The 21,554-nt window shown below is 41.0% G+C and overlaps 1 protein-coding gene across 1 annotated transcript; it reads left to right on the top strand.

The window, feature by feature from the left end:
• The first annotated feature begins 360 nt into the window (after nt 1–360).
• On the top strand, nt 361–21,532 carry emilin2b (elastin microfibril interfacer 2b). The gene is made up of 8 exons (XM_012853201.3): nt 361–730; nt 838–963; nt 2,069–2,247; nt 2,335–4,077; nt 17,339–17,545; nt 17,628–17,681; nt 17,897–18,010; nt 20,719–21,532. The coding sequence occupies exons 1-8, from the start codon at nt 606–608 to the stop codon at nt 21,048–21,050; spliced, it is 2,880 nt and encodes a 959-aa protein (XP_012708655.2). The 5' UTR covers nt 361–605; the 3' UTR covers nt 21,051–21,532.
• Nucleotides 21,533–21,554: the final 22 nt, after the last annotated feature.

Below are 21,554 nucleotides of genomic sequence, written 5' to 3'. Positions count from 1 at the left end.
CCTTTTTATCTGTAAAATATCAACCTATGGCAGCCATTTAGTTTTGTTACTTTGATATTGTGTTCACTTCTGTTAAACTTGATTTAATTTGTTTTTCAAATCCTTGAATATTTTTTCTCGCAACATTTTAGACATGACACATTTCATTGCAACCAAAATCTTTTGTTGTTTGTTTGTTTTAAAGATACTCATATTTCCCAAAATCTCTTTTTCTCCACACTTCTAGAAGATTAATATCCTGAATTCTAAACGCAATAGTAATTGTACAGATTCCTCTAAGCAAGAGGAAAAACGCTGTAAAACATAAAGTCAGTAAACTGATAAACTGATCACTGTGTTCTAATATCATTCGTGTGGATTTTGGGTTTCACTTTGTGTGGCAGAGAAGTAGGTCTTACTCAGTGGGAAAAAAAGGGCGCATCTGTCAGCATTGGTGGGGGACCTGAAACGTCATCTCCAGGATGCCTGAAGGAAGGAGCTTGTTTGGATGAGCGCAACACAGAAAGGAAACAACCCACAGAGCTCTGACTGACTTCCAGACAACAGTCACTGCTTATTAGAATCGGAGGAGGCGCTGCGGGGTGTTTTCTTCTGATATCCTAACCATGAAGCGCGAACTGCATCTCTTAAACTTTCTCCTAACTTTCCCTCTCATCAGTGGATCACCCTTTCAGTACAACATGTTTCAGGGAAACGCGTATTCTGCCCCCGAAACGCGACAGAGAAACAAGTGAGTAATATGCACGCTTCTTCTTCTTCTTTTTTTTTTTCTTTTTTTTATTCAGATCACTGAATTGCTTTAGTGCAAAGAATGGAAACGTGCATCTGTTTGTGCAGAAACTGGTGCGCCTACGTCGTGCACAAGAACGTGAGCTGCGCCGTGGTTGGAGGCACGGAGAGCTTTGCGCAGCCAGAGTTTTTACCGTGTCCGCCGGAGCTGCCCAACTGTGCGCAACAAGTGATGTAAGTTTCCCAAAGGCACCGTTATTGCGTGGGCGAGTGTTTTGGTCTGCAAGCATCTTCTTACCAGCTGGGCTGGGGCGAATCGGGGGTAAAACTGTCCAGAAACAACCATCTGATCCACCCTTATAGGCTACAAAAGTCTGAGGCAATACGTCTTAAAGCAGTCAGACTTTCTTGTGATTTATTTATTATTATATAATTTATCCATGTTTTCTAAAGGTGTCTTTTTTTAGAATGTCTTAGTCGGATTTGGTTGCCTTTTATACTAATTTGAATCTATCAGTGACAATTGTCTGGCCGTTTAAGCCACTAAACTCTGACATTGACAACGCTACTAAAATATAACATGTCATATAACAGACAATTGGCAAATAAGCTTTATTGAATGGTTAAATATCCTGTCATCAGCAGCCTGAAATTTGTTCCTATTAAACACTAAAATCTAAAGAGCTGTTGACCAAGACAATTACCCATAATAAGATCATCTGGCTGCTTGGTAGCACAGTAAAGAAGAAACAGGAGTTTGTTTTTTTTGTTTTTTATATATGTTCAGGCTATATGGTGCATGCTGCTGCCACCACCATGGTTTATCCAACCTGAGATCAATAAAAAAAAAAGACTATCTTATCTCTTATCTTATCTTCCCCCCATATTTTATAGTCTGAACATTTTGTAATTACCAGATTTATGAAAGATGTTGATTGGTGTACATTTCATTTGGGGGTATAAGAGTAAAAAACATAACATTTTGTGGTAAACTGTGATGCATTGCATAATTAAAAAATGCTTAATTGGTATCGATAAGTAACAGGACTGTGCAGGCAAGCAAAGTTATGGATAGTAGCATTAATTACTAAACTATGTGCGTTCTAATTCCTTGTTAATAAAAGCTATTTTTTTCTAACAAAGATTTTACTTACACTGTTACATCCAGCAGATATTGTATTGATACATGTGATCTATCTTATTATTTGATAAGGAGAATCAATAGTTTTATTTTGCAATCATTAGTGTGTCGTAGAGTTGTTGTTGTTTTCTTTGCTGTATCTAGAGAAAATCCTGGCATTTTACTTTATCTTTTCATCTTATTGTTGTTTGTTTGCAGATATCAAACACATTTTAGGCCCACATACAAGATTGGCTACAAGATTGTGACCGAACTGCAGTGGAGGTGCTGCCCGGGGTACAAGGGTCACGACTGCATGGAGGTGAAAGACATGAAACTTCTCCAGGTGGAGCGTTTGCCCCAGGCCTCTTCAAACTCTGGGTATTCAAACCCACAAGGTCAGCAGCTAGGGATATATTTAAAATCTTTGAACTGCTTAAAAAAACCTCAGTTAAAGGTTCCTAATATTGTTGAATGTTCTGTAGCTCCCAGTCAGAGGATTGAGCCTCAGAGAAACCATCCATCAGCATGGGAGGGGCAGATCAGAGGTCAAACGGCGGACAGGCCACCGGAGGGCCAAGGGAGACCTCAGAGCACGCAGCACCTGGAGGAGGAAGTGCAGCAGTTGTCCCAGATGGTCCTCGACATGCAGGCCAGGATGACAGACATGGCCTCCAACCTGAGGCTTGATTTCCAGGAGGATGCGAGTAAAATGTTAGCCACGTTGCTGAGCGACTTCAAACAGCCAGCCAGCGCTCGGGGTGCAGAGACGGAGAGCTTTCAGGTGCAGGATTTCTCTTTCCGTCAAGAGAACGTGTCTATGGTGGAGGTCACGAACAAGATTAACCAGGTTGCAGATGAACTGGAGGTACAGAGAGACACCTGGGAGGGCTTAATGGACCGAGTAAACCACAACAGTAGACAGATTGAAACGCTAATGGAGGCTGCTCAGAAAGCTCAATCCACGGCCCCCCCTGCTGCGCCGGGTAGCGATGTTGATCTTAGAGCCTACCTGGACGGGAAGATCAGCGCTCTGCGAGAAGAGCTGATGCAGGGCATGGAAATCAAAATGGCCGACCTGAAGAGCGCCTGTGATTATAAAATCATATCGGTTCAGGAACAGTGTGAGGGACAGGAGGCCAACTACTTCAGCCTGGCCGAGCTCATGGATTCCAAAGAAGGGGACCTCCGCAGCGAGATCCAGGACCTCAGCACGAAAGTTGCGGATCTACAGAGAGCGGAACCAGGAGAGTCTCCCTCTGTTCTGGTTCGCCTGGAAAACCTCGAGAACCATCTGAACACATCCGAAAGGAATTTGGCGGCGCAGTGCCTCGCTGTAGGGGAGAACCCCTGCAACGGGCGGGAAGAGGCCATCAAAGGCTGGGAGAAGATGCTGGACGACAAACTGGCGTCCGTACAGGAGCGACTCCTGAACCAGTTGACAGACGCAAACACCAGCCTCCCGTTTCAGAAGCCGGATGCTCTGCTGAAAGACGTCAGCCCTCTAACGGACGCCGTTGATGATCTGGAGCTTAAAGTGGACAGTGTGTGCTCAGAAGAGTGCAAAGCTAATTTAACCGCATTAGAAGACCTCCACAAAGACATTCAGAGGTATAAATCTGCAGTGGATAAAATGGAGACGCATCTGAACGCTCACACACGGCACATTGAATCCATGAAGGCTCAACTCCTCAGCATCAACGGCAGCGTTGAGAATGCGAACAGTGAGTTAGGTGACCGCCTGGACAGAGTAGAAGACTCGATATCGAACGTAATAAATCAGCAGAACCTAAACTCCTCCAGTGGAATACAAGAAGAGGCCATGCAGCAGGTCAAGGACCTTTTGGACCAACACAATGTCCAGCATCAGGAGCTGAGACAGCATTTGGATGAGCTGGACAGGGAGGTGAAAGCTGAGGCCAAAAGCTGCAGAGAAACAACTCGAGGCGTCGGGGAAGAGCTCACCGGCATGGCTAGCCGGATTGTTGACGTTGAGGCGCTGTGCAGCAAGCTGGATCCCATCTCCATCAACCTCCAGAGGATCAAAGAGGGCCTGAACAAGCACGTCACCGGGCTGTGGACCTGCGTGAACCAGCTGAACGGCACGGCCCGAGCTCACGCTCACGAGATCGGAGGGCTGAGGGGAACGTGCAAGACCCTTGAGAGTCAAATCGTAAACGTGGCCAGAGACCTTCAGACCCTAACGTACGGCTCTCCTGGGAAGGAAGGTAAGCCGCCTGTCCTGCAAATCAGTCGTGAGCTGACACTTTGTGAGAATAGAATCAGGAATGATGTCACCATAAAGCTTACGCATGATGTAGTATCAGTATGTAATCATAACCATCTCAATCTCAGTAACTCCCCCCCGTCTGAAAGGTGCACTTTCTTTGTTAGGGAGCTTAAACTTTATGCTTGTTGAAAAGAATAGGAGGGATAAATCAAGAAAACAGTTTTCATAATATTCACACTTCATATGGAATAAACTAATAACCGCACTAATATATTTAATGATTATTCCTAGCAATTTAAAGAGAATAAAGGGAATACTGAAGGGGAAGGAATGGTTGTTACCTTTAGCTGATGAACATTTAACTTTGCCAAGGATCTCCCCCCCCCCCCAACCTCTCTTACTCTGAAATGGTAGAATCAGCTTTTACACACAGAAACCTGACTGGACTCTGAGGGAAACTTTTAAAGCCTTTTACGAGAAGAACTCAAACGTGAAAGCCTGGAGGTCCGGTGACAGAAAACAGTGTGATTATAGGACCGGAAGCACCACCTCTTGGGTGGTTCAGACGCTGTAACGATCTCAGAACCGGCCCGGGTTTATTCTTCGAGTTCTGTCAGCTCCTTGTGGGATTAAGGGCGATTTAGTTCAACATATTTGTCACCCGAAGACATTAATCAATAGTAGAAGGAGTGAAATGTTTGCATCTTTGCATGAGTGTTCGGGCTTATGTTTTGCACATGTCTGAATCCTCAATTATTTTTGGCTTGAGGCAAAAGTATTTATGTGGCTCCCAAGATAAAATGAAGAAAGAACTGCAGAAAATCAATATAAGTTTCTTAAAATCAAACCAAAGTTGATTTTTTAGCATCAAAATCTCTTCTTTCCACGAGTCCAGATCCTGCAAGTAAACTTCTTGATTTACCTCAACGGTAGTATAGAAAACTTTAATGTACTTTAGCAGACACAAAGGTTTTAAAAGCAAACTATGCTTGTGCCAACCTTTTAGCCTGAGCTGCTAACACGTTATGATGTGCTGAATTTACTGTAGGAGAGCCTCAAATGTTGGCCTGTGTTTCAGAGGGTGAGCGAGAGGGGGGGGAGCTGGATATTCTTTAAGCTGTGTTCTCATTTTAGGCAGGCAAGCTTGATTGAAGACACATGCTTGGTTTAACAGACCCCATGTTGTGTTGAGCAATTCTTTGGCATCAAGAAATACAGCTAACCAGACTCCTTCGTGCATCCAGGAGTGCAATTTATGGGTGTGAGTTTGTTCATGTAACGTTGGGTTTTTCTGGCCTAAGCGTTTCGCAGATCATGGTGGAAGAAACAAGAGGTATCATTACTGTTGCCTGAGGAAAAAAAAGCACTTATTTTCTGTGGCACAAATGCTACTTTTTAACAGCGGCACTGAGACGTGCACTGTGTTGCCAAATGTATTCACTCACCCATCCAAATAATGAAAATCAGGTGTACCAACACAGGTGTATTACGGTCAAGCACCAGACATGTAGGCTGTTTCTGCAAACGTTTGGGAAAGAACAGGTTGCTCTCAGGAGCTCAGTGAAGTCCAGTGTGGTTCTGTGATTGGATGTCACCTGTGCAACAAGACCTTTTCATGAAATTTCCTCGCTCCTGAATATTCCCCTGTCGGCTGACAGTTGTGATATGTAGGGGAAGTGATTGGGGACGACAGCAACTCAGCCATGAAGTGGTAGGTCTGATGGAGTGGAGGTAGTGGATGCTGAGGTGCATGGTGCCCAGAGGTCCTTAAATTTTTGCAGTCAGTCACTACAGACCTTCAGATTAGCTCGAGAAGAGTGCAGAGAGACCTTCATAAAATGGGTTTCCATGGCTGAGCAGCTGCATACATCAAGCCATATATCACTAGGTGCAATGCACATCCCATAGACACACTCCAACACCTGGTGGACAGCCTACCTGAAGAGTTGAAGCTGTTCTAGCTGCAAAGGGCCGACCAGCATCATACTGAACTCTATGGATCAAACATGGACTGACACTTCAGTTCATATGCTAGTCAAGGCAGGTGAGTGAAGACTTTTGGCAATGTTGTGTTGCTTTAATGGACTCTTGTAGCCATATATTCATTTCTGTTGTTCCACTTTGATTTCTGGTCTCTTTGAGATTAACTTCTCAAAAATTGTGTGTGTATATATATATATATATATATATATATATATATATATAAAAGCTAGATTTGAGGATGTTAATCTTTTGTCAAATGTCAGCCTTCAAGATGATGCTGTTTGATTTCTATTGGAAGTTGTGTATACACCTCAAATGTTTGGACTTACCTTTGTCATTCAATGGCTTTTCCTTATTTTTATGACTTTCTACTTTGAAGATACACAGTGAAGGCTTCAACACTCTTTATCGACGTGCTATTTCAACCACTCACACCGAAGCCAACCCATGACGCTGATGAAAGCGACGCAGGAAAAAACAAAACTTGCCAAATCCGGTCGGGAGAAGGGCGAAAACATCGTTTCCACCAACAAAAGCCTTCAGAGCCGTTCTCTGATGTTCTTTTAATGAAACAATATTAGGTAGATTGGACAACACGGAAGAAATAGCAGCATCAATGTTAACGCTTGCTTCCTCGATGCGAGCCGCCATTGTTGTCTGAATCAAAACAGTCCCACGTCACGGTGGCTTCTCCACTACGTCACATCTATGAAACTCCAGCCCTGCGTCCTGATTGGCTGGACAATAAAATTGGTTGGAGAAATCACTCTCTATGGGAGAGGTCCCAGATGGATGCGAGTGAAGCTAGGCGGAGCAAAATTCATCTGGCTCGTCTGGTTAGGTGAGCAGAGGGTCTATTAGAGGACATTCAGCCCACCCTCATAAAGTCTGTTTCTAATGGTTTGTTCAGTGAAATATATGCCAGTGGCCCACTGGAGGTCACTTTATAGCGCTCTAGCTGTACTCATCCTGTTCCTCCTTGCACAAAGGAGCAGATACCGGTCCTGCTGATGAGTTAAGGACCTCAGACGGCCCTTTTTAGACGTAGAGTAACTGCCTGTCTCATGGCATCACCTCCATGCTTCTGAGATTGCGCTGAGAGACACAGCGAGCCTTCTGGTTGTACTGTGGCAAAACGGGGTGTAAATACTTTAGCTCTGTTAATCTTTCAGTTTGGGGGAGATGGTGGCCTGGTGGTTAGAGAGTTGAGTGTTGGCGCCTTGGAGAGGCCCCGAAGGTTGGCGGTTTGATTCTCAGTCTGTCACTCTGGTTCCCTGAGCAAGACCCTTGACCACAGATTGCCACTCAATGCCGGCAGCGCATTGCTCCTTAAAGGATGGGTTAAACGCAGAGATAAATTTCCCCTCTGTGGGACTATAAAGAGGATTTTTTTTTTTTTACCTTCCACCTTTTTATAGTCCATCATGGAGTTTGACTCATGACAGCATAATATGCCAATTTAGCTGTTACTGTCCCACCCAAATGACGTATTCTACAGCAAGGCTAACACGTTGTAACATCCACATTTCTCTTTCTGTCCACTGTTCATGTTTTATTCTTTAGTAATACTTGGCTTTTCTTATGGGAAGCATATATTTTGCACCAATAGATTTTCATACTGCTGTGTACGTCTCATGTGAAGCTACACATTGATGGCACCTATGAGACCGAGCTCGACTCCAGCCACAGTGAATGTGATCTAGGAGTTACTCCCAAATGTGTTTATATATCAGAGCTCTTCCTTTGGGAGCAGTTTAAGTTGCTGTTTTTTTATTGGACCAGGTGATTTAGCATGCAGTCCAGTCTGGAGTAACTTTAGAGGGTGGTCTTTGTTTGGCTTAATGTGCAGGTTTCTAAATGTTTTTCATTAAAATGTGTCTTTTTTTAATTTTATTTTAATTTGTTTCCTCTGATTCATTTCTTCATCTTTGAGATTCCATTTTTCCATATATTATTTTTTTTTTTTGCCTGAAAAAGGATTTTGCAGTGATTCAGAAATATTGTCACTCCACCCTGTGGCTTTTTGTAATTATGTCATCCATATTTTTTTCCTGTTTGCAAGATGTTCTAGTTTGGGGTTGGCACTCTTGTTTCCTACATACCCGACCCCACTCTGTGTGCTCTCTGCTTGGCTTGTTCCGTGTTATCTCACGTCGAGCTTATCTGGAGTGGCTGGAAAATGCTGCTCTTGTCACAGAGCCGTCTTCACACACCTTAACGTGGATTGTCACTAATGGACAACTTTTAATTTCAGAGCCAGGAGTTTTAGCGTGTTACGGTGCTACTGGACGAACATATTCATCAGCATCCTTTGTACTAGTAAAATTAGATTTCCTTCATCTTCTTTTGTCAAATGTTTTTTTTATCCTCTTTGGGGGAGTACATCGTCTGTCCAAGAAAGAAAGAAGTGAATTATGCTCCCAGAGGCCGTCCGTGACTATGTTTACAAATGATGTCACAGCAGTTTTGAATCTTTAGGAAAAGGCCTGGAAACAGTTGTGATATTTTTTTTTTGTCTCATTCAGTGCCGTAACTGGGTCATTCTTGGAGATATTTATGATTGCTTGTGAAGTCATGACAGATATGCAGTTAATCCAGGAAATATTTAGATCCTGATATCATATGTGCTTAGACTGCCTCTGCTAGTAAAAACAAACTCCAATTTGTTGAAGAGGGTGCAACCACTTCTATGCCGTGTTTGCTTGGTTTGTTTTCAACGCTTTGAATTATTAGCAGAAAGCAGTTTTTCTTTTGTCACGCTTTGCCTTTTCCACAGCCGCCTTCAGTTGTTTTTTTCTTGTCTAAAGGCTTTCTGCCTTTAAACTTTGCTTTATGCGTAAAATCCAGCACTACCAGGTTGAGATCACTGAAATCTGCAGTCCGCTTACTTTGGAAACCAGGACTCGGGTCTGGGAGTGATGTCACCGCCAACTTCTGCGTGTTTCAGTTTAATGTTGGGAAAACTACTGGACATTGTGCTTATTTTCTCAGTTATAGTTCCAGGCAGACGTTTACACCCACTCATGAGAGATTCTAATGATGCTGTTCAGTCATTCTTGCCATGTAGAAACCTCTGCCTTGAATCTGGCTGGATTGCTTTCCGCTCTTCTCATCACAAACAGTACGGTTCATTTAAATATATTGGTTTCCTTGCAGTAATATCACATTTGAGCATAGCCCATTTCAGCTTCTTCATGCTTAATGTTAGCCTGCTCTGATGTGTGTTTGGGACACCCAATCAGCTTCAAGGCCAACTGACTGGCTTATGATCTAAGGTGAAGTTAAAGTGTTTAAAGGAAAGTCCACCTTTTACCTCACTGGATATTTACCCTTCCTTTTATCAGTCCACCTTCAGCAGCACCCTTGTCTGCAAAAAAGAAAACATACCATGCTGCTGCCGCCGCCATGTTTGTTAGTTAGTAAAGTCTTTCTCTCCTCTGACCATTAAATGTTTCTTCAGATGACATTGGGTTTTATCCATTTGGGCAGCTACAGTTCTCTGTTGATGAACTAGCTTGAGTGGGAAAAGGGACACCCAACAGTTTCTGCCCTGCAAAAAAATACGGTGTCTAAAATCCAGATAAGAATATTAAATCTGAGGGAAGAGGTCCTCAAAACAAGGGAAATTATCTGTCCATGTAGCAAGATAGGTTCACCTGACAAGATTTCCTGATTTAAAATAATAGTGTGAAGTTGAACACTTAAAATAAAAAACAAGACAAGATACATTAACACTTCTAAAGCTCAGCTTTTCTTTTTTATCTTTGTAAGAACCAAATAATTTGCAGTGTGGTGTATGGCAAGCTTGGGACTTGATGGCTCCTGTGTTGTTCTTAAACATTTTGACCAATTTCATTTTATCTGAATGTGAGCAGACGGCTGAACCTTAGACACACTGGAGCCTTCCAACAGGACAAAGACCCCAAACACATGTCAAAGCTGGTTTGGGGACAGATAAAGTAGGTTAACATTAAGATTTATGCCCAGACCCCCACCATGTTGATAATTTGTGGATTCTTACCTGATTGCAAAGGCTTGAGGTTTCTCTGCAACGTGCTAAAGGACAATTTAAGTGGACAGCCAGGCAGTTGTGCAACTCTTTTCTTTTTTTTGCATGATGGCTTGAACAAAGCTCCGTAGAGTTTCAAATCGTGGGATACGTTTTCAAATCATCTAACTCAACTTTACACTTCTCCAGAATGTTCTCCCTAACCCGTCTGCTGCCGTTCACAAAAATTCTCCAACAAACCTGTGACGTATGTTGGAGAATTTTCCAACAGCTGTACTGATGCGTCAATATACACTTCATTGGGTTGATCTATCACATAAAGTCCTAATGCATTCACATTTGTGGTTGTAACAGAAATGTGGAGACGTTCAGGGAGCATGAATACCTTTGTAGGACACTGTACTTGCAACAGTCCGATTTTTGAGGTCGGAGTTGATGAGAAACTTTCCCAATTGGAATTCGGACTTCAGGGGGAGTCCCAGTTAATTTTCTGACTTGACTTAACTGTAATAACTCATTGCCCGTCTGAGATGGTTTAGGCATGTGCAGGGGAGGGATTATGAGCACATTAGTAGACGGAGACTGAGACTGAGGCTGGAACTGCCAGGCAGGAGGCCTAGAGGAAGACCAAAAAAAAGAGATTTTTGGGTGGATTAAAGAGGACGAAGAAGATGCAAAAGATAAGTTTAGATGGGGATAAATGACTCTCGCTGTGGCTACACTAGAAAGGGAAAAGCCGAAAGAGGAATTCATTGCCAGTCAGAAAAGCTTTTGGCTTGTTTTCACAACACGTTTTCTCTCATCTTCTATGTGTACGTTCATGTGCACTAAAGAATTATTCATGTCACGTCTTTCCACATTAAACTTCAACGTTCCATCTGTTCAGTGTTCAACCTGACAAACCAGCTACAAAAGAAAATCTTCAGCAAGCATTTGTCTATCTCTTTTGGGGGTCTTTGAACTGGGAAATCTTTGCTGACAGTTAGCATTAAACTTGCAGAAATAGTCATTCTCCTGCTCATAAACTGAATACTTTCCTCTGAGTGTTGTGATTATTAATGACTTACTGTTTTAGCCAGAAGGCTTAGTTAGACCTCTCTCATACAGCTGTCCAATGAGCCTCAGCTGAACGTGGGCTAAGAATAAGGTGTGGATTGGGCCAGGACTATGGCAAGCCGATTAGGCCAATTATCGTCCATACAATAACGCGCGTTTCCAGCCAGAACGCGCCGTGACATAAAAAACGCGCGCTTGCGTAAAATACGTGCGGTGGCGTTAATAACGTTTGGTGGCGTTTTTTTGCATATTATATTATCAGGAGGTTGTCTTTTATGTGCTTAGCCACTAGATTTAAAGGTGTTTTACCCAATAAGAACACTGCAGCACCATATTTCTTTTGCCATTTTAAACATGAAACTACCAAAGCACAAGCCAAGTAGTAGAACTAAATGTTGAAAAGAAATTAAAAGCTAAATAAAATAAACCAGGTCACTTAATAAAGCTGTATTTTCTGTATGCTTTGTATTTATATTCACATGATAATATTTTCAGAATTAATAATAACATTTCTGTTAAAGATTTCATTTATCTTCTGCACCAAGGGCATAAGTAGGGAGAACAAGCAGAGTGAATTTTGTGTAATTTTAGACTTTATTATTGAACTAAGCAGGATTTAGACAGGATCAGAAAGGAAGGTGCATCTTCTTTCTGCCTTACCCCAACAATCAGGGACCTCGTGGTTGTGTCTGGTGCTGCAGTGTTCTTATTGGGTAAAACACCTTTAAATCTAGTGGCTGAGCACATAAAAGACAACCTCCTAAAAATATAATATGCAAAAAACGCCACCAAACGTTATTAAAACCACCGCACGTATTTTACGTGAGCGCACGTTTTTTACGTCACCGCGAGTTCTGGCTGGAAATGCGTGGTGACGTAAAAAATGCGCGCTCGCATAAAATACGGGTTGCAACTGCACGTTATTGTACGGAAGATTATTGGCTTAATCGGCTTGCCATACAGGACTGACTTGATCTTCGATCCGAAGATTGGTTTTCAGGCTTTGAAAATTGTTCTTTTAGAGATCAAAACTCTAAAACGTATTCTCCATTAGAGAAAGTTCTCAATTAAAAAGTAGAATTCCCATGATAACGCGATCAGCACTGTGATAGAAACTCCTGTTACTTGTTTCAAAGTCGTCACAAACACACTGTAGCCTAAAGACGGCGAAGACGATTCCACTACATAAAAACAGGCTGAAGACAGAGAGCCACATGCTGCTGACGTCTACTTCTACGCTTGCTTTGTAGTTGAATGCCATATTTAAGTCTCCTATCTCCTCCAGTTGTGATAAAGCAGTCCTCTTTGTGTTTTTTGGATCACGCCTCTCATGACAGCGCCGTAGAGCTCCTTTACAGAAACCTTTGGAGATAAGACAGCAATGCCCTTCCTCTTGTGACGTTGCCGAGTGTTGAGGCTCGTAGGTCTGTGACCTGCGAGAGATAAGATGACAAATCCTCCCTAGAGGCTAAATAATGGTTCCTGGCGGATGGCCTCCAGGAACAATAAAGTCTTCAGCTTTTGTTTTCTTTGCCTCCTCATTTAGAATCTGTTTGTGACAGGGCTTGAGAAATATATCCTCATTATCATTCCTCTTTTTTTTTTCCTGGGATTTGCTTTGGCCGCCAAACACAGAGGTTGCATGCATAGATTCCTAAATCAAAGCTTTAGGGCCCCAGCGTGTTTTGATGACTCATAAAGTCAACTTACTGCCGCGCAGTGATTATTCAAAAGTGATTTATAAAGTAAGAAAGTGTCCGTTTTTTGCGTCATAGGAGACTACTGTAACCAGAAACTGCTGGTGGGTAAATGACTAACAACAGAGAGAGGATTTCCCTTCCCTGAGCTTGTTTGGTGAACACACACATTTAGATCCAGCTGTATTTGTTTACAGCTCACCTCTTTAATCCCAGAACTACACTCTCCCGTGCAGCTACACATCCTGTCTTTGGCTCTTTTATCTCTCTGGCAGCCGCTAGGAAATCACTTTTGAATTGCGCAGATCAAAGAGTAGGGCATACCGGGTTTTATACGCGTAGCAACACGACCAAAGTGCACGCTTTGCAGGCCACCTCCTGTGCTGTTTTTACTGCGGGACTCTGGTCTGACACCGTATACTGCGCTTCACAGGCAGACTTTTCTGAAGTGACCCTTTTCCCCTAATTGCCAGGTGAACATGTGGCAGTTCCTCACTGTGCCTCACTGGTATGCTGGTTTCCTATCTGGGATAACAAAAAAAATGTTGTTTTTTTTGCAGACTTTTTATCTCTGTATGTTTAGGTTTTTAACAGTAAGCGTATGAATGTAAAATAAACTGGAACTGTACACGCATCCCTGCGGTACACCAGTCTGACACATTGAGGATGGCTCAGTTGAAATAGTATATAAATCAGGCCACTTTAATTACATTAAAGACGGTTTCCAGTCGGGTTCCCACATGTGGTCTATTTTCTTTGTTTGCTTCCAGATGACTTTCCTCAGAAGAAAACCTGCTACAATAACCCCACTGTTTCAGATCTGTCCCACACAGCTGTGCTTATCTTTATGGCCAGACCAGCAACAGGCCTCATTAACACCTCCACATCTAATGGTTATCTAAACCCCGTTATTAGGTACTTGAAGAGAGAAAATGACAGTCCTCTGGCACTTAACTCATCAGCTCCATGCGACTGCATCCCATGGTCCTGTTGCTGGGAAGAATCCTTGGAAATATCTACCAATCAGTGCTTCTGATCTGCTCTAGAACAGACCTTTTTTAAAAAAAATGTGAGCATAAACTAGGTATGGGACAATCAGAGATTTTCATGTCCTAGCTAAAGCTAAAAAAGGTGCTGATTTTGCAGTGCACACCAAAATATTTAAAAGGAAAAGATTTAACATGACAAAGTTGTGTTTATTTTGAACTGAAAACTGTGTATTAATCCTACTTCAACAAAAAAGGTATTATATACAACGTACAGTGGAATGTATTGATTATTACGCTGCAAAAAGGGAACTAAAAGTGAGTAAAATGTTCTTGAAATGGGTGTATTTTTCTTTGATTTGAGCGGGTAAATAAGATTATTTGCCAATGAAATTAGATTTTTGCACCTGAAATGGAAACAATTCATCTCCATCATCTTATTTCGAGTGCAGAATATCTAATTATCTTATTTTTGGGGTAAAAATACTTATTCCATTGGCAAATAATGATATTTAGCTGCTCAAATCAAGGTTAAATACCCTCATTTCAAGAAAATTTTACTTACTTTTAGTTCCTTTTTTGCAGTGTACCATCATAATAATGACTGATTAACATTTATTTAGGGATATTTGTCCCTTTTTGCCAAGTCTCCACTATTTAATCATGAACACTGACCTTAACTGAGGCAATTTAAGCCAGGGGGGCTGTAGATGTTGTTTTCGGTTCTCTTCTGATGTCCACTGTGTCTCTATAAAACGTGGACAAAACCTAAACCTTATTGGATTGTTAATCCATCCATCAATGATGTAGGAGTTTAAGATCCCACAAATCAAAGTGTTGATAACTGTGATAACTCTGTAACGCTACTGCACTCTCTCAGCCTTTTGCTTTAACAGCATTGGGAAACGTGATGTCATAAGAAACTAGAACTCAGTTTAAACAGTTGCACATGTTCAGTCCTGTGTGAAGTGTTTTTAAAAATGCCGGCACACATGGCGTGATGGAAAAATGTGATGGCAGGTAGCTAGAGAGTAACAGAAAGCTCATGTTTCCTTTCAGCTGGTCCTTTTCTGAATGGCTGTCATTTGGAGGCTTTCCCTGACACCTGAAGCGGTCATATAACTCTTTCTTCTGGGTACTCCTCTGGAGCATTGAGGGGCGGCTAGAACATATTGCTGGGAGGAGGCATTGCTAGCTTTCCTGTCACTTCCTAGATGTTTTACCTCTGCATCCCGGGCTGGGATAACTCGAGGAAAAAGAATAACTGCTAGCTGGATGGATGGGAGTACAAACACTGCTATGCACATGTACATAGTTTATGAGTGCATATAGTTGGTGTTCCTTTTTTAACTTATGTTTCTTATGTTTTGACATTTCATTAGGTCATACTTGCCAACCCTGATCTTTGCAGGTTTAAATGGCGAACTGAACTGTTCTAAAAGAAATAAGCCTTAAAATTGGCACACCAACTGTGACTGACAGCGTATTAACAATCTACATTTATTTATTTCCCATTTCCTAAAAGGAGATGGGGGGGTAACTTTGAAAGATGCTTGTATAAAGACTAAGAACTCAATTTGTGGTAAACTGTAAAACCCATCTCCAAACACATGTAGCTGCCTAAGGGTAGACATTTAAGTTAATTTTACCTCCTCATAACTCATGTAATGGCCAGGTGGATTTATCGTGGCCATTAGGTGATGAGAGCTTGTATGCTTAGAGTAGAAACAGTTTTCAAGGATCAAAAATGTCCCGCCGCCTTCTCTCTCACTTAGGATTTATTGTTGATTTCCCTTGACATTTAACTTACTTTTGGAGAAACCCAAAATAAGTTGGATGAGCCGATAGAGGTTGAGTAAACATTAACTGGAAACTATGCAACAACCACTTGGTTTTATTTAAACAGTGCTTTTCGTATTCGTCAATGCAACACAGAGGTTTCCAAATGTGAAAAAAATTTACAATATTGAATATATCACACCAGAAAATGCTAAACTAAGTATATAAATTCAAATGCTTCAACAAAGAGATCAAAACATTATGTAAAATGCAAGACCTAAACAGAAAAGGGCAATTGCATTCTTATTCCTAAATATTGGAGACAGTTATGCACTTTGAAAATATTTAATTCTAAACAGTTTCTTTAGTTTAGTCACCTTTCATACAGACTGAAAATTAAATCTAGGAAGATTGGTTGTTAAGTTCGCATATAAATATTGACAATCTGCCTTTTTTATGTTAAAAGTTGAAAGAATGTACCTTCTTTTTTGTAACAAAACTGGTATAAAACTATTTATTGCTATTAAACTCTTGTACAGCAGGAGCCACAAAAATATAAATGGTCTTGTTTTATATAATGGCTCTGAATATGAAACAGAATTGGAGTATAGAAGGGGACTACAGACCGATCCCTGAGAAGCTCCACGGTACATTTGTGCCACTGGAGATGGCTCTGTTGATTCGTGTCGATGACGTCAAAATTTAGGTCCAGTTAAAAGATGACTGCATGTGAGGAGCCTGCATGAAGCCTCTCCCTTTGTGTTTGACCTTGTAAAACATTTCCCATTGGGCTCTGCATCTGTTTTCACTTTCTGAGTGGATCCTGAGAGTCAGCATGGGAAAGTACTTTTACACATTCATTTATATTAAACTTACAGAAAAGGGAATTACGTCATACCTGCAACTTGATAAAGTCTCAAAAAGAGTTTGATTCAATGCTGTTTTGAATGGTTAGTGGCATTGGTGGGACTCCAAAACAAAAAAGTTGTACAGTTTGTTGCAGATATTCTTTGTTATTGTTTTAATAATTTTTTTAATCTGTTTTTGGCTTTAAAACAATAACCTGTGCAACAGTAGACTGTGTCTATACTGCTAAATACTTTGTTTCTTGCATCAGGTTAGTTATTTGCGAACTAAAAACAAACCATAAACGAAAACTAACTCTACCAGTGTATGTTTGACTGGAAAACTGTCAATTTACAATTTATATTGAGAAATAACAGACAAACAGATGTGTTCCCTTATATTTCAGAAAAGTCAGATTGTGTTTTGGAACATTTAAGTGAGGAAATAATTCCAACCTTGTTTAACATTAATAAGAAGGGCTTTTGAAGGTTTCACTAACACAAAAGGTTTTGCTAACATGTAGGCTTTAAAGAGGCTTTTGCTGTCTACATTAATCATCTTCAGTAATTTGTTTTCATATAATTTGGAAATGAAAACAACAATAACAGCAATGTACCGAAACAAGAATGCTTTGAGTTACAGATTTATCCCACATGTCAACATTTTAGCTTTCAAAGAAAATTTGTTTCTAGTAATACTTGTCATATTTGTTGAATATTTGCATAAAAGAACAATTCATGCAGCCATCTGCAGTCAATTATGAGTTTTTAACACTTCAAAGAGACTCTAAAATAATTATACCTAAACATGTCATGGGAAAAGTCTTTTGCAGCCTTACACGGCGACACCCATCTTATCCGTTAACTCTAACCTGCAGCCTCAACATGTTCTGGTTCTGTTCAGGTGCCAGTGTTGGGCCGGTGGAAGCAGGACCTCCCCGGGTCTCAGCTGAGAGTTTTAGAGTGTCAGCTGTCCCTGCAGAGCCCTCTCTCCAGCATCTACCTGTGCTGGAGACAGGGGAGGCTGGTCCACCAGGACAAATGACGTCCGAATTGCCCAAAGGGATGGACCTCAACCTGATGTCCGTTCAGGGATTTGCTGGTGCTCCAGGTAATACAAGATTGCTTACAAAATACTCTGCATGTTGTTTTTTTCCACATTATTCATTGTCTCTCATTGTTTTTGTCCAAAGCTCCCCCTGTTATCTCCACAGACTCTTTAAGAACCAGCAAGCCTCTAGTCTCAGGTACATTTTCCTAGAACTGTTCTGCGATGCATCACAACTGAACTCTTAAGGTGCAAATAACTATTTATGTTGGTATTTAATCGACTGGTGTGAGTATGCCTCAGAGATCTCCCAAACACAAAACTAGCATTGCCTCAGGTTAGAGTTGATATAGGAGCTGGAATCTGTTAGTATTATGTTTGCTCTTGTCCAATATTTCCTGTCCTGGCCTTTAGGTGAGGTGTCCTTCTCAGCTGGTCTGACTCTCCCACCATTGGCAGCAGAAGTCGGAATAATCCGATTCAACAAGGTGCTGGTCAACGATGGAGGACACTATGACCCTCAAACAGGTTAGCGTAACGCTGTAATTTAAAAAGTAAACAGAGAAGCATAAAACTGTTGATGGTGAGGGCTTTCATTCCGATTATTATTGTTTCATACGTTTTATTCTGTTGAACTTATGTTTCTATTCAGTAACCCAATAGGTTTCTGTTTTGCTATATTTTATAAATATGTCCTAGTTTAATAATGTGTGAGAAAACCACAGTTGTTGTTCATTCAGTCAGTATTTATACAGGTGGCACAATAAATTGTGAAACTATAATGATGTGCCTCTTTCAAAATTTAGCATATTGTAAAACAAATTTGCCCTTCATGTTATGGAAAGAGCCTCTCGATACAAGAGAAAACTAGGGTTTTTAAGAAAATCAGGACTTATCAATTAATCGTTAGTCGATCGATAAGTTCAATCAACTTTAGATTAACTGATTCTAACCTACATTTTAAAAAGGTGTTAATTTGGTCATTTTTTACATTATACAGAATATGATTTACTGTTAAAGATACTCATAAAACAAAGATTCACTGCTTTATTTTCTCAGCAAGCCAAAACCACAAGGAAGCTTCAATTGACTGACATAAACCCCTAAGAAAGAGAAAAACTTATGGCAACCTGCCTTGTTTGACATACTTAGAAAATCTTTAAGTGGAAATCCATTTAAAAACATTTTGGACTTAATGAGGATGGTGGCTCATTTAAATATTTTAATTGATTAGAGGTCTGTGGGTAACTGACTGGATCATGATGGTCTCAACAGCCCAGAATAAAAAAAGGAATTTTGTGAATCCCTGACCTCCATTTTCCAGATGATCGGGAACTTAAAAAAATGAGCAGGTCATCTGGACAGTTTTCTCCTTGGTGAAACATTTTGCCTCTTCTTTTCCAAGTAACTTTTTCGGAATCATTCCAGCGACTCAACAAAATTTGTGACACTTTTTTTGTCACAAATTTGTCACACAACAAACAGAGTTGGTATTTTCAATGTCACTGGGAAGTTGCTGCTTCAACATAGAGCTAAGACCTGGAGGAGAACAGCAGTGGCCAAAGAAAACAGCAAACCTGGACGGAAGCTGCATCCCAAAGATCCTGTACGTTTATTGGCCTGATCAAATTGGCAACAGTGACCTTTGACAACAAACAAACCAGCTGCTTGTAGAAGATTCTCAAGAGATGCTGGCAATGGATCCCCCATACGCTACGCAAGCCTAATAATGACATCCCCAGGAAACCTCTGACCTTGAACCCTCAGGGAAAGAAAAAGGAGGGAGGATGGCCTCAAAACATGTGGAAAAGAGATTTAGAAACAGACATCAAGAGGCCAGACACCACTTGGAACCATAGGCAGAAATCACTGGGGTGTCTGGACCCCCCCCCCCCCCCCCCCCAATCTGGGATAAATATAGAATAAATCATTAGAAGAACCTAGCAAATGGAAAAAAATAAAAATCCGCCATTCAACTAGGAAAAAGGTTATGCCAACATACCAACAGCTAACACCCAGAAACAGACACAGCAGTGGCATCTGAGGGGCAGAGGAGCTGTGTCTGTAACGCACAAATAACTGACCTAATAAGGTTCTCTATTGTGCTTTTTTTAAGGCGTCCAAAGTCAACTATAGGCATATATATAGGATATATAGGATCAACTATTGCCTTTTGTACCACAGAGTGTTCATTTGTTATGAAATATTAGTTGTTTTCTGGTAGAAGTGCAGAAGGTTACAGTTTTTCTCGTTGGATCTCGCTTTTGGTCCTGGCTCAGTTGCATAAATATACACACCAGGATGACTCGATGATGTACTCTTTGAGGAATCACGGTAGGACTCACTCCATTGACGATTCTCTACTTTACTCTAATTTTTCAGATAATACCCTTTCATTGTTCACTGGATTCCAAAAACCTTTGAAATCTTTTTTTTTTTTACTCTTTCCCAGACTGTCAATGCTAGAATATTTTCTGAATTTTTAGATCAGGGCACAATGACTTACCTTTTTAGATCTTTTAACCTACTTGATGTTGTCAGACATGTTCTATTTAAGCTGTTTCTCCATTTTACTGTGCAAACAGAAAGCAGGCCTGGGTGTGGCTAGTGAAATTTATCGACATAATGTGGATAATCACGATTCAGGTCATGATAAATAGTTGTTGTTTTTTACTGTGTCACACAGGGCCAGGTTGGTTGGGATAATTTGTTTAGCCACTTAAAGGAAATATGCATTTGAAAACAGCTTTTTGTTATTTACTCCAGAAATATTTGTCGGATTTTCAACTTTATTTGATCTGAAACATTTAAGTGAGACAAAAGTGCAAAAAGAAATAGTTTTTTCTAAGGGGGAAAAGGACAGACCCAAGTATCTACCCTGGTGGCACACCGGTCAGGGATACTCGGGAGAAATTGCATGTCGCCACATAAAATCTATGCTCAGAAAGTAAGAGATGAAGTACTGAAGATCAAGACAAGAGATCCCAGCGGTGATGATGTCACTGTATCAAAAACCAGTAAAATACAAACTAAAATAGAATTGTCTTTTGAATCTATTCCAATAGTATCACTGAAACTTCTCATGCGACCATCTTTGTATTTGGTACCTTTAAGTTTATATTAATCTGAGGATGTTTCTTGGTTGATCAACAATCACAAGGAAAAAAAAAATTGCTGAAGTTGGTGACTGTCTCTGATAGCAAGCACTGTCCTAAGATCATGTCTCTCTTTTCCAGGCATATTCACCGCTCCCACAGACGGCCGCTACCTGGTGACGGCCGTGCTCTCCGCCCAGAGGGGCCAGAGGGTCGCGGCCGTGCTCTCGGTGTCCAACAACAGCATCCAGCTGCTGGATTCTGCAGGCTTCTCCTCTGGGGCCACAGCGCCACTGTCTCCAGAACAATGCAGCTGCAGCGGCCCGACGTCACTGAGTCTGGTTGTTTCGATGAAGCGAGGAGACCCGATGGGACTCGTGCTGACCAGTGGGAAACTCGCCGTCTCTGACTCCCAGCAGATCCTGTCATCTTTCAGCGTCGTGTTTCTGTACGGCAGCCCGTTAAAGCGGTAGCTCCTCTGACTCGTTACACAAACAGCTGGGATGGAGCACTTTCATTCGCCGTGGGTAAATTATCAGAAAGAGTGTGACATGGTCTGCATTATGAGTATTAATATATTGTTTTTTTAAATTTTATTTTGCTTTATGGGTTCAAGAGAATTGGAAAAGCACACAAACACATCTTGTCAAAGCTTAAATATGAAGAAAATGCTTTGTAATTTTAAATTTAGTCTTTTTATTAAGGTTTCTTTCAATATGAGAAATTTTTCCATCATTTAATAATACAACAGCATAAAGATATGATATGAAGTGTACTATCTGTGCATACATTTGTACAGCTCGCCTCACAGTTTAATGCATTTTTGTCTTTTTGTGTTTACATTGTAGCTATCGAACACCCGATACCTACAAGTTGGTCTGAGCAATTTATAGAAATGACCTGCAGTACCTAAGGTTCGTCATTGGCAAATAAAAGTAAAGTTTTATAAAACTAATATAAAGTGTGGTCTCTTCACA

This window comes from Fundulus heteroclitus, chromosome 21, assembly GCF_011125445.2.
Source record: "Fundulus heteroclitus isolate FHET01 chromosome 21, MU-UCD_Fhet_4.1, whole genome shotgun sequence".
Classification (NCBI taxonomy): Eukaryota; Metazoa; Chordata; class Actinopteri; order Cyprinodontiformes; family Fundulidae; genus Fundulus; species Fundulus heteroclitus.
This window is presented reverse-complemented; position numbering and strand designations above follow the sequence as displayed.

Bases quoted from the DNA above. Each gene is read 5' to 3' on its own strand.
- emilin2b (XM_012853201.3), top strand. From the start codon at position 606: ATGAAGCGCGAACTGCATCTCTTAAACTTTCTCCTAACTTTCCCTCTC. The intron at 4,078-17,338 runs GTAAGCCGCCTG...GGTTCTGTTCAG, and splicing joins CGGCTCTCCTGGGAAGGAAG to GTGCCAGTGTTGGGCCGGTG. The intron at 18,011-20,718 runs GTTAGCGTAACG...TCTCTTTTCCAG, and splicing joins ACACTATGACCCTCAAACAG to GCATATTCACCGCTCCCACA.